The 12,370-nt window shown below is 44.5% G+C and overlaps 1 protein-coding gene across 1 annotated transcript in view; it reads left to right on the top strand.

Moving 5' to 3' along the window:
* Window positions 1-3,626: 3,626 nt before the first annotated feature.
* Window positions 3,627-12,370, top strand: part of LOC119776876 — a 69,020-nt gene continuing 60,276 nt past the window's right edge. The window contains exons 1-3 of the mRNA XM_038275506.1: window positions 3,627-3,665; window positions 4,875-5,101; window positions 12,144-12,209. Coding sequence (XP_038131434.1) covers window positions 3,627-3,665; window positions 4,875-5,101; window positions 12,144-12,209 — 332 coding nt within the window. The remainder of the gene's footprint in view (window positions 3,666-4,874; window positions 5,102-12,143; window positions 12,210-12,370) is intronic.

Below are 12,370 nucleotides of genomic sequence, written 5' to 3' on the forward strand. Positions count from 1 at the left end.
GGGGAGGGGGGGGGGTGGAGTGGGGAATAGGGGTGGGGGGACTGTATGATCTGGTTGAAACTGTAAAGTGCCTAAGATGACATGTTGTTGTGAATTTGGCGCTATAAAAATAAAGCTGAATTGAATTGGAATGAATTTCAATCTTGCCATTTTTTGCAGGCAGTCCAGTAGCTCCTATGAAGGATCCTATATGTATTTAACTGTGTCTGAACTTCCCTCGATGTCTTAAACCAGGACCCCAACAATTCCTCTCCACGTTCTCACCCGCTATCCCAACCCATAATCCTCTCTCCCAAGCACTCTTTGAACCATCAAGCCTTGTGGTGAGATTGGTCTCAATTAGAACTGTAAAACCTGGATGTCCTGCCCTTAACCATCAAATTGCTCTGAAACAATTCGTATCACTGTTGTGAGGATTGAAGTGTTCCCTTTGTACTGCCATTATAACAGCTCCACCAATTGAAGAAATTTCCAAAAATCTCTCTTAGAAATTTGTATTTACCATCAGCCTTTCAAAAGACATTAAAATATCATCCTTGAAAAGATCCTCAAAAAAGATAATATACCTGCCTGGAACCAAGTCCCTCCATAAAAGTTTTTTTTATCCACTTTTATTAGATTGTTATTCCCAAAGGAGGTGACTTCATGGTACAGAAGTTTTTGACTCCTATACCTGGTGTGATATCTCTCCAAGTTTTCTCTCGCAAACATCACACTGGATTTTCTAGTTGAAAAGCTGTCTCCCCTGTCAGTGAGATAAAGGCCTGTATTGGAAGAGGCTCAACAAGCTCTTTTTTCAATTGCGAGACCCATCCTGGACTTGATTTTCACCCATATAACTTTTGGATAACTGCTTAAGAAGAAAAGGACATAGTGAGAACCAAATCCACTCTCGTTAAGCATAAGACCCCCATCCTCCCTTGCTGCCCATAATTTTGTTTTGTTGAAAAAGAGGTCCTTTTGCTTGCCCGTATTAAAATAAAAAGTATGTATCGTCTTGCGATACCTTCCAATAACAAGGAGGAAACTCAAAGGTAATAAATAATTGTGAAATAATTAATTTGTGGATTACTACCAATGATTTAGGATGTTTATTTTTCCCAACAGAGATAGCCCTACATTTGGCCCATTTCTGCAAGGTACTCTCAATTTTCTGAAAAGTGGGAGAAATTTTCCGACATTAATGTTTTTTAAGCCTGGTAAGCTTTATGCCAAAATACCAAGATCCTGAAGGGAGCCATTTTAAACTGCCAATTTCCCGCGGTTGTTCACCTAATATTTGGTGGACATAGGTTTAGACCAAGGCATTGCCTCTGACTATCCCCCAATTACTTTATACCCTGAGATAACGAGAGAGGAGTCAATCAGTGAATAACATATGAGGGACAGCTGTTCTGGATTTGTATGTTAGCACCAAGACTTCATCCTGCCCGTACAACAACAATTGTGTTCCGTCTCCTGCTGAAATGCGCCTTCGATATTATGTTATCGTCTGATGGCAGCGGCTAATGGTTCCAAGCCAACAAAGATTAGTGGCTCAGGGACATCCCCTGCCTTTGTACCCCTCGTAAAGGGAAAAGTAGGGGACATACCCTCCCATTTGTTAATACTGAGAACCATTGGGTCACAGTACAAAGTTTAACCCAATTATAAATATGGATCCTAATCCAAACCTGTGTAGCGTCCTACAAAAATAGTATCCCCATTCTACCCTATCGAACGCTTTCTCGTCGTCGAGGAGAATCAACCGTGGTTCCGTACTATTTCTTTCCTTCCAAATCAAATGTAATAACCTGCCAACGTTTATCTGCAGAAATAACGCCCTTATAAAACCTCTTGATCTGGATGAATCACTTGTAATGTGTCTCTAGTCTCTAGCCAGAATCTAGCCAATATTTTGGTTATCACAATTTATCAAAGAAACTGGGCGATAACTTCCACAATGTTGGGGGGTTCTTGGCCTTTTTATGTAGACATGTTATTACACATCTGCATACTTGTGAGGCATGCTCCCTCTTTTCAGGGCGTCCCCGAAGTTGTTTTAGGGGAGGGGGGATACAGTAAGATACTTGGTGCAATATGTCTGAAAACTCCTTGTAGAAATCCGTCGAAAAACCGTCGTCCCCAGGGGACTTTCCCAAGAACTCAGTCTCTTTATAGCTCGTTGACCTCCTCCAATAAATATCTCCCTGAAATCTCCCTTTGTGGTTTCCTCAGACAGAGTCGGCAAGATTACCTGAGACAAAAAATTATCTAATTCGTCTGGTCAGTGGTACATTGTGATGTGTACAACGTTGGTAAAATGCTGTAAACACTTCATTAATCTCCACCTTGTCTGACACTTAAGACCCCATTCTCATCTCTACTGCGTTATTAATGTACTATCTTATAGTTGTTTTTACCCTATGCCAAAATCCCCCGCTGCCTCCCCCTGCTCATAGTACATCTGTCTACACAAAAACAGTGCTAATTCTGCCTCATCTGTAGTATAGTGTCCAGTTCAACTTAAGTTTGTTTAACTGCAAAAATACCACAGCAATTTGCTGGATGCATTCACCTTTCCAGATCTTTTAATTTTTTCCCCTCTAATCCTCAACACGACTAATAGCTTTTTTTTTTCAAATAAGAGCAGTGTTGTATCAGACGACCCCTGCAAAAAGGGCTTAAATGCATCCCACTCTACACTATGATTAGAAGTTGACCCTTCATTAAATTCCAATAATCTAGAAGTTTTCCTTTTTAATAAAGTCACGGGACTTCTCATTTTGGAGTAGAGATGTATTGAACCTCCATGGTTCTAGGGTTTTCAGATATAGGCCAAAACTTAACACTGCTTCAACCGTGCGGGATCAGACAACAATCAATATTAACCAATTATGCATTCACGGTCATGCCCACTAATTGTTTTCGATATTAAAAAATATCTATCCTTGAGTATGTGGCATGTGGGTAGAGTAAAAAAAGTATACTCCCTATCTGGGGGGTAATAGACCTCCAGATGTCCGACTAAGGCCCAGTTCCTCTTCCAATGATCAATTGCTAATTGGGATTTTCTGAACCTGTTTTGGTATTTGTGGATTTAAATTTGACTTTGTCCAATGCTGTTTCCTTACGCTGATTAAAATCCCCCCCAATTATTACATATGAATTCCCATTTTTGTCACAATGTTACAAATTCAGTGAAAAAAACCTGGGCAATCTATATAAGGGCATAAATATTAACAAGGAGCACCTAATACCACAAAGGTCTACATCTATCGCCCACCTCACAACAGCCATCCCTTTCGGATTGTTTGTGTATAATAATATTGAGATTCCTACGGATCAAATGGCAACGCCCCGCTGTTTAGATGAATAGCACTAAAGAATGTTTTACCAACCCAGTCCTTCGTAATTTAGTAGACTCTTCGTTATCTAAATGAGTCTCCTTAGGAAGCATATATCGCCCCTCTTCTGTTTTAGATACAAAGAAGCTTCTTCCTTTTTAAGCATGATTTGTCCCCCTTTATATTCCATGATATCACTGTTAATCATTCTGCCATTATTCCTTCATTTTTTTACCTGATTTGTCCCTGGTCTTTTTCTGGTCTGGTCTCAAAGTGTTTGTGACAAGGTTTTTTGCAACCATGCTTTGCGCACCCGCCGCAGATTCCCTCCCCGTCGCTGTAAATGTAACCAACATGTGAAACACACACAAAAAAACACAAAAATAGAAATACAAATACACAAATGTGGTATCCATCTAGAACAAGACCGGCTCTCCACAACCTCCATTCTCAAACGAAAAACAAAATATTACGTCCGTGAAACTCAAATCCTGGCCGAGTTGGCTGCCCCCCCCCCCCCCCAACATCATCACTGTATCTCTTCCTCTTTAACCGAGTCTAAAAGTGAATTCAGAAACTACTGAGATATAACCACCATCTTCTCTCGTCCTTTAACCTATAACCTAGACCTTTATGAGGAGCCCTTTTCTTAAACTAAAACAAATTCTAAAATAATATCATGCATGGGTAATTAGTTAAATTCAAAAACAGAAGAAGGAGAAAAGGTGGAAAAATCATAAATAAATATTGCAAAGAGAATAGAGAATGAAAAAAAGAAAAACTAGACATCTCGTGTCTATAATTCCACACAGGCCTCAATTTAAAAGAACAGGTCATCTAAAATTGTAATTTTCTGAAATGAGTATTACCACAGCATGCATTTTTGCATTACATGTTTATAATGGTCCCTTCTTCCTTTAATATATACTATAGTCCTCACTGTTTATCAGTACACTTTATATCCTAACCCCGAACAAACCCAAAGTGCATTGTCCCCATAAACTTCTTCGAATAACATTATCCAAGCATTAAGCAGCAGGATTTCAACTAAGACCCGATCTGTCCTAAAATAAACAAACGTGAGGTGTAAATTCAGGTGCTGCAGCTTCATGTAAACAAGTGGACCGTAATCGCTCTGACTTCCACCTATACTGTTACAGTTCTACTTTGCCCGAATGTCCCCTTCAGTCCATCCTGGATAGGTTAATCCGCTGGTGGCTTGTAAAAATCAAAAATAAATCCACCAAAAAGTTCAGTCCGTAGGTCATCAATGATCTTCTCCCAAATAACGCTGGAATTTTTATTAGATCCTCATAGAAATAAAATCCCGCCACCTCCTCTGGCGCAGCAAATGTGGTGTCATACGTTTTCGACCACAAACTCTCAGTAGGCCGGTATTCCATGGTGTACCGCAGCCCCTTCTCCTGTAGCCGTTTTCTTCAAAGCGCCCACAGCACATCAAACTTCTTGCCCTCTGAATAACATCCTGCGAGAGATCCTGAAAAAGGATAAGCGTTTGCCTTGCCACCCAACTCTTCCTTTTCCCAGCCGCCCGCGCACTGCCTCCCGTTCTCCGAACCAAAGAAACGCACCAGTAGGTGTCAGTCCTCTGCCGCCTCTCCGACCGGCTCTGTGGCGCGCTCGATTTCCAAATCCCGCCGTCCCGACATCCAATTCTTCGTAGAAGCTTCTGCTACAAACCTACTTGCATTCTCGTCCTTCGCTCCTTCTGTAAACTCACGATACGGACGTTGTTGCGGCGGCCGCATCTTCAGGTACGTAATTTTCTCCCTGGAGCTGCGTATGGTCTTTACAGCCACGTCCAGACGTCACTCCCTCTGGTTTGGCCTTGATCTTCAGGTTGAAATCCGGGCCCCAGCCTCGTTCACCGGGCCCCTAGTTTTTTCTCTGCAGTCTGAACAGCATCCATGCCCGATTCTCAGTCCACTCATGTCCGACGCTGATCCCCAGCAGCTACGTTTTTAATTGCTCGCTAATTCCGCAATTTTGTTGTTTTTTTTTTGGGTATCTGTCTGATTTCCGATGTTGGGCAGCCGCCATGTTTCCTTCCATTCTTCGTTACCGCTTCGCTTCCTATGCTTCTCAAACGTACTGTGGTATGGTTGTCTGGAAACTCCTTGCATTCTACTCCGTAATCACAATCCTTGCCCGAGCCATTTTTTTATATGTAGAATGGAAAAAAAGTATTTTATGGTGGGACGGGGGGGCGCGTTTGCAAGTTCTCCTCTACGCAGCCATCTTGGGTGTTCGCTCACCCAAGTACCCATTGACACGTCTGATCCTACTTCTATAGTTCTAGTGAGGACGCAGGCAGCAGCGTCTGGATCAGCTGTCTGATCTACTTTCTATAGTTCTAGTGAGGACGCAGGCAGCAGCGTCTGGATCAGCTGTCTGATCTACTTTCTATAGTTCTAGTGAGGACGCAGGCAGCAGCGTCTGGATCAGCTGTCTGATCTACTTTCTATAGTTCTAGTGAGGACGCAGGCAGCAGCGTCTGGATCAGCTGTCTGATCTACTTTCTATAGTTCTAGTGAGGACGCAGGCAGCAGGGTCTGGATCAGCTGTCTGATCTACTTTCTATAGTTCTAGTGAGGACGCAGGCAGCAGCGTCTGGATCAGCTGTCTGATCTACTTTCTATAGTTCTAGTGAGGACGCAGGCAGCAGCGTCTGGATCAGCTGTCTGATCTACTTTCTATAGTTCTAGTGAGGACGCAGGCAGCAGCGTCTGGATCAGCTGTCTGATCTACTTTCTATAGTTCTAGTGAGGACGCAGGCAGCAGCGTCTGGATCAGCTGTCTGATCTACTTTCTATAGTTCTAGTGAGGACGCAGGCAGCAGCGTCTGGATCAGCTGTCTGATCTACTTTCTATAGTTCTAGTGAGGACGCAGGCAGCAGCGGTCTGGATCAGCTGTCTGATCTACTTTCTATAGTTCTAGTGAGGACGCAGGCAGCAGCGTCTGGATCAGCTGTCTGATCTACTTTCTATAGTTCTAGTGAGGACGCAGGCAGCAGCGTCTGGATCAGCTGTCTGATCTACTTTCTATAGTTCTAGTGAGGACGCAGGCAGCAGGCGTCTGGATCAGCTGTCTGATCTACTTTCTATAGTTCTAGTGAGGACGCAGGCAGCAGCGTCTGGATCAGCTGTCTGATCTACTTTCTATAGTTCTAGTGAGGACGCAGGCAGCAGCGTCTGGATCAGCTGTCTGATCTACTTTCTATAGTTCTAGTGAGGACGCAGGCAGCAGCGTCTGGATCAGCTGTCTGATCTACTTTCTATAGTTCTAGTGAGGACGCAGGCAGCAGCGTCTGGATCAGCTGTCTGATCTACTTTCTATAGTTCTAGTGAGGACGCAGGCAGCAGCGTCTGGATCAGCTGTCTGATCTACTTTCTATAGTTCTAGTGAGGACGCAGGCAGCAGCGTCTGGATCAGCTGTCTGATCTACTTTCTATAGTTCTAGTGAGGACGCAGGCAGCAGCGTCTGGATCAGCTGTCTGATCTACTTTCTATAGTTCTAGTGAGGACGCAGGCAGCAGCGTCTGGATCAGCTGTCTGATCTACTTTCTATAGTTCTAGTGAGGACGCAGGCAGCAGCGTCTGGATCAGCTGTCTGATCTACTTTCTATAGTTCTAGTGAGGACGCAGGCAGCAGCGTCTGGATCAGCTGTCTGATCTACTTTCTATAGTTCTAGTGAGGACGCAGGCAGCAGCGTCTGGATCAGCTGTCTGATCTACTTTCTATAGTTCTAGTGAGGACGCAGGCAGCAGGCGTCTGGATCAGCTGTCTGATCTACTTTCTATAGTTCTAGTGAGGACGCAGGCAGCAGCGTCTGGATCAGCTGTCTGATCTACTTTCTATAGTTCTAGTGAGGACGCAGGCAGCAGCGTCTGGATCAGCTGTCTGATCTACTTTCTATAGTTCTAGTGAGGACGCAGGCAGCAGCGTCTGGATCAGCTGTCTGATCTACTTTCTATAGTTCTAGTGAGGACGCAGGCAGCAGCGTCTGGATCAGCTGTCTGATCTACTTTCTATAGTTCTAGTGAGGACGCAGGCAGCAGCGTCTGGATCAGCTGTCTGATCTACTTTCTATAGTTCTAGTGAGGACGCAGGCAGCAGCGTCTGGATCAGCTGTCTGATCTACTTTCTATAGTTCTAGTGAGGACGCAGGCAGCAGCGTCTGGATCAGCTGTCTGATCTACTTTCTATAGTTCTAGTGAGGACGCAGGCAGCAGCGTCTGGATCAGCTGTCTGATCTACTTTCTATAGTTCTAGTGAGGACGCAGGCAGCAGCGTCTGGATCAGCTGTCTGATCTACTTTCTATAGTTCTAGTGAGGACGCAGGCAGCAGCGTCTGGATCAGCTGTCTGATCTACTTTCTATAGTTCTAGTGAGGACGCAGGCAGCAGCGTCTGGATCAGCTGTCTGATCTACTTTCTATAGTTCTAGTGAGGACGCAGGCAGCAGCGTCTGGATCAGCTGTCTGATCTACTTTCTATAGTTCTAGTGAGGACGCAGGCAGCAGCGTCTGGATCAGCTGTCTGATCTACTTTCTATAGTTCTAGTGAGGACGCAGGCAGCAGCGTCTGGATCAGCTGTCTGATCTACTTTCTATAGTTCTAGTGAGGACGCAGGCAGCAGCGTCTGGATCAGCTGTCTGATCTACTTTCTATAGTTCTAGTGAGGACGCAGGCAGCAGCGTCTGGATCAGCTGTCTGATCTACTTTCTATAGTTCTAGTGAGGACGCAGGCAGCAGCGTCTGGATCAGCTGTCTGATCTACTTTCTATAGTTCTAGTGAGGACGCAGGCAGCAGCGTCTGGATCAGCTGTCTGATCTACTTTCTATAGTTCTAGTGAGGACGCAGGCAGCAGCGTCTGGATCAGCTGTCTGATCTACTTTCTATAGTTCTAGTGAGGACGCAGGCAGCAGCGTCTGGATCAGCTGTCTGATCTACTTTCTATAGTTCTAGTGAGGACGCAGGCAGCAGCGTCTGGATCAGCTGTCTGATCTACTTTCTATAGTTCTAGTGAGGACGCAGGCAGCAGCGTCTGGATCAGCTGTCTGATCTACTTTCTATAGTTCTAGTGAGGACGCAGGCAGCAGCGTCTGGATCAGCTGTCTGATCTACTTTCTATAGTTCTAGTGAGGACGCAGGCAGCAGCGTCTGGATCAGCTGTCTGATCTACTTTCTATAGTTCTAGTGAGGACGCAGGCAGCAGCGTCTGGATCAGCTGTCTGATCTACTTTCTATAGTTCTAGTGAGGACGCAGGCAGCAGCGTCTGGATCAGCTGTCTGATCTACTTTCTATAGTTCTAGTGAGGACGCAGGCAGCAGCGTCTGGATCAGCTGTCTGATCTACTTTCTATAGTTCTAGTGAGGACGCAGGCAGCAGCATCTGGATCAGCTGTCTGATCTACTTTCTATAGTTCTAGTGAGGACGCAGGCAGCAGCGTCTGGATCAGCTGTCTGATCTACTTTCTATAGTTCTAGTGAGGACGCAGGCAGCAGCGTCTGGATCAGCTGTCTGATCTACTTTCTATAGTTCTAGTGAGGACGCAGGCAGCAGCGTCTGGATCAGCTGTCTGATCTACTTTCTATAGTTCTAGTGAGGACGCAGGCAGCAGCGTCTGGATCAGCTGTCTGATCTACTTTCTATAGTTCTAGTGAGGACGCAGGCAGCAGCGTCTGGATCAGCTGTCTGATCTACTTTCTATAGTTCTAGTGAGGACGCAGGCAGCAGCGTCTGGATCAGCTGTCTGATCTACTTTCTATAGTTCTAGTGAGGACGCAGGCAGCAGCGTCTGGATCAGCTGTCTGATCTACTTTCTATAGTTCTAGTGAGGACGCAGGCAGCAGCGTCTGGATCAGCTGTCTGATCTACTTTCTATAGTTCTAGTGAGGACGCAGGCAGCAGCGTCTGGATCAGCTGTCTGATCTACTTTCTATAGTTCTAGTGAGGACGCAGGCAGCAGCGTCTGGATCAGCTGTCTGATCTACTTTCTATAGTTCTAGTGAGGACGCAGGCAGCAGCGTCTGGATCAGCTGTCTGATCTACTTTCTATAGTTCTAGTGAGGACGCAGGCAGCAGCGTCTGGATCAGCTGTCTGATCTACTTTCTATAGTTCTAGTGAGGACGCAGGCAGCAGCGTCTGGATCAGCTGTCTGATCTACTTTCTATAGTTCTAGTGAGGACGCAGGCAGCAGCGTCTGGATCAGCTGTCTGATCTACTTTCTATAGTTCTAGTGAGGACGCAGGCAGCAGCGTCTGGATCAGCTGTCTGATCTACTTTCTATAGTTCTAGTGAGGACGCAGGCAGCAGCGTCTGGATCAGCTGTCTGATCTACTTTCTATAGTTCTAGTGAGGACGCAGGCAGCAGCGTCTGGATCAGCTGTCTGATCTACTTTCTATAGTTCTAGTGAGGACGCAGGCAGCAGCGTCTGGATCAGCTGTCTGATCTACTTTCTATAGTTCTAGTGAGGACGCAGGCAGCAGCGTCTGGATCAGCTGTCTGATCTACTTTCTATAGTTCTAGTGAGGACGCAGGCAGCAGCGTCTGGATCAGCTGTCTGATCTACTTTCTATAGTTCTAGTGAGGACGCAGGCAGCAGCGTCTGGATCAGCTGTCTGATCTACTTTCTATAGTTCTAGTGAGGACGCAGGCAGCAGCGTCTGGATCAGCTGTCTGATCTACTTTCTATAGTTCTAGTGAGGATGCAGGCAGCAGCGTCTGGATCAGCTGTCTGATCTACTTTCTATAGTTCTAGTGAGGACGCAGGCAGCAGCGTCTGGATCAGCTGTCTGATCTACTTTCTATAGTTCTAGTGAGGACGCAGGCAGCAGCGTCTGGATCAGCTGTCTGATCTACTTTCTATAGTTCTAGTGAGGACGCAGGCAGCAGCGTCTGGATCAGCTGTCTGATCTACTTTCTATAGTTCTAGTGAGGACGCAGGCAGCAGCGTCTGGATCAGCTGTCTGATCTACTTTCTATAGTTCTAGTGAGGACGCAGGCAGCAGCGTCTGGATCAGCTGTCTGATCTACTTTCTATAGTTCTAGTGAGGACGCAGGCAGCAGCGTCTGGATCAGCTGTCTGATCTACTTTCTATAGTTCTAGTGAGGACGCAGGCAGCAGCGTCTGGATCAGCTGTCTGATCTACTTTCTATAGTTCTAGTGAGGACGCAGGCAGCAGCGTCTGGATCAGCTGTCTGATCTACTTTCTATAGTTCTAGTGAGGACGCAGGCAGCAGCGTCTGGATCAGCTGTCTGATCTACTTTCTATAGTTCTAGTGAGGACGCAGGCAGCAGCGTCTGGATCAGCTGTCTGATCTACTTTCTATAGTTCTAGTGAGGACGCAGGCAGCAGCGTCTGGATCAGCTGTCTGATCTACTTTCTATAGTTCTAGTGAGGACGCAGGCAGCAGCGTCTGGATCAGCTGTCTGATCTACTTTCTATAGTTCTAGTGAGGACGCAGGCAGCAGCGTCTGGATCAGCTGCAGCTGCCTGATGGACTTTTTAGGCAAACCTATGAAGACTCTGCTGCAGTGATCAATTCTACCATAGATAAATACATGAAGGAGTTTTTCTAGATCCTGCTGGACATTAGTCCTTTAATCCTGGAGATGTTGTTCAGGTGATTAAAGGCTGATTTAGTTCCTGCCTTTATGAGCCTCTGAAGGTTCAGATCTGACTCCATCACTGCACCCAGATTTAGAATCTGATTACTGGTTTCTAGCTGGATTAACTAAAACTAGGTTTGCTTTGCTTTGGTCCACAGTTTAGTTTTGATTAAACAGAAAATTAGTCCATATCCTTGCTTTGATTTGTTCTATGGATGATCTCAGTTAATTGTGGTCATCTGATGACATCATAATGTACAGCTGTGTGTCGTCTGCATAGTAAGGTTAAAACACTGTTGGTTATTGTTATCTAATTTAGGGGGAGAATGTAAATATAAATTGGGGGGGGGGGCAAACACTCACCCTTGGGATTGGATTTAGCTTCTGATTTAAAGTTACCTACTGACCCCTTCCCTCGTTTTGTTTATTTTAAAGCGGTCATTTATACTCTGTTCTGATCAACCCATAAAAAGCATTTTCTTTTTACAGTCAATGCACCATGTAAGATCAAATAGAAAATAATATTACAATGAAGAAATATTCCACCAGATTTAACTTCCATTAATTTTTAGTTCCTGAAACTATGAATAATTTGAATTCCAAGTTTTACGGTCAGTTCTTTATTCTTTCCTTTTTAAAGCTTCTACTGTTGATACTTAAAACATTTTCTTCTCCAGATTGAAACCAGCTCCTCCAGAATGTGTTGATATGTCCTTTGAAAAGGTGTGAAAGGGAACAGCGTGAAAAGCGAGGATGTGCTTCAGCCTCCATAATACCTTCGCTGTCTGTAGAAAGCAATGATAGATTTGCAATCTCAGTCACCAACTGTGAAGAGATTACAGCAGCTTTAACACGTGAGAAGGGAACAGTTGCTGAGCTGCAAAGACCTGTCCTGAAACCAATTGTAAAAACATTTCATTTACTCTTTCTGGAGATTCGCACGTTGCTGTAGAAACGGATTTCTGCTGCTTCACAGGATGAAAAATTTTACTAAAACATTTGAAGGATAAAGGCGAAGCATTACAAACTGAGAACGAGATGATAGAAAGTTTTAATTGAATGTAGGAAAGTTAAATGTTACCTGATCACTGATTAAACTTTCATTTTGTCTTTTTGTCTTCTTTACTTTTTTATTTTCATCGGATCTAACCATTTCTGTCTGTCTTTTATTTACAGCGTATCCATTGGGATCAGTTATGTGTTGGCTGGCAGCGAAGCCTTTGCTGCCCTCCTTCATATCAGGTGAGTTTTTAATGAAGAAAGAAATGTGAATTTTCTCAATTAAGGAACATTTTATCAAAATCAGACTTCAATCAGAATCACCTTTAATCTCTTAATTGATTTATTTTCCAGTTCATCATCAGTTAATCAAGTTAAAAAAGTTAATCTCGCTGTGTTAAAGC

The sequence above is a fragment of the Cyprinodon tularosa genome, unplaced genomic scaffold (genome assembly GCF_016077235.1).
Source record: "Cyprinodon tularosa strain WSP-4 unplaced genomic scaffold, ASM1607723v1 ctg962, whole genome shotgun sequence".
In the NCBI taxonomy this organism is placed as follows: domain Eukaryota; kingdom Metazoa; phylum Chordata; class Actinopteri; order Cyprinodontiformes; family Cyprinodontidae; genus Cyprinodon; species Cyprinodon tularosa.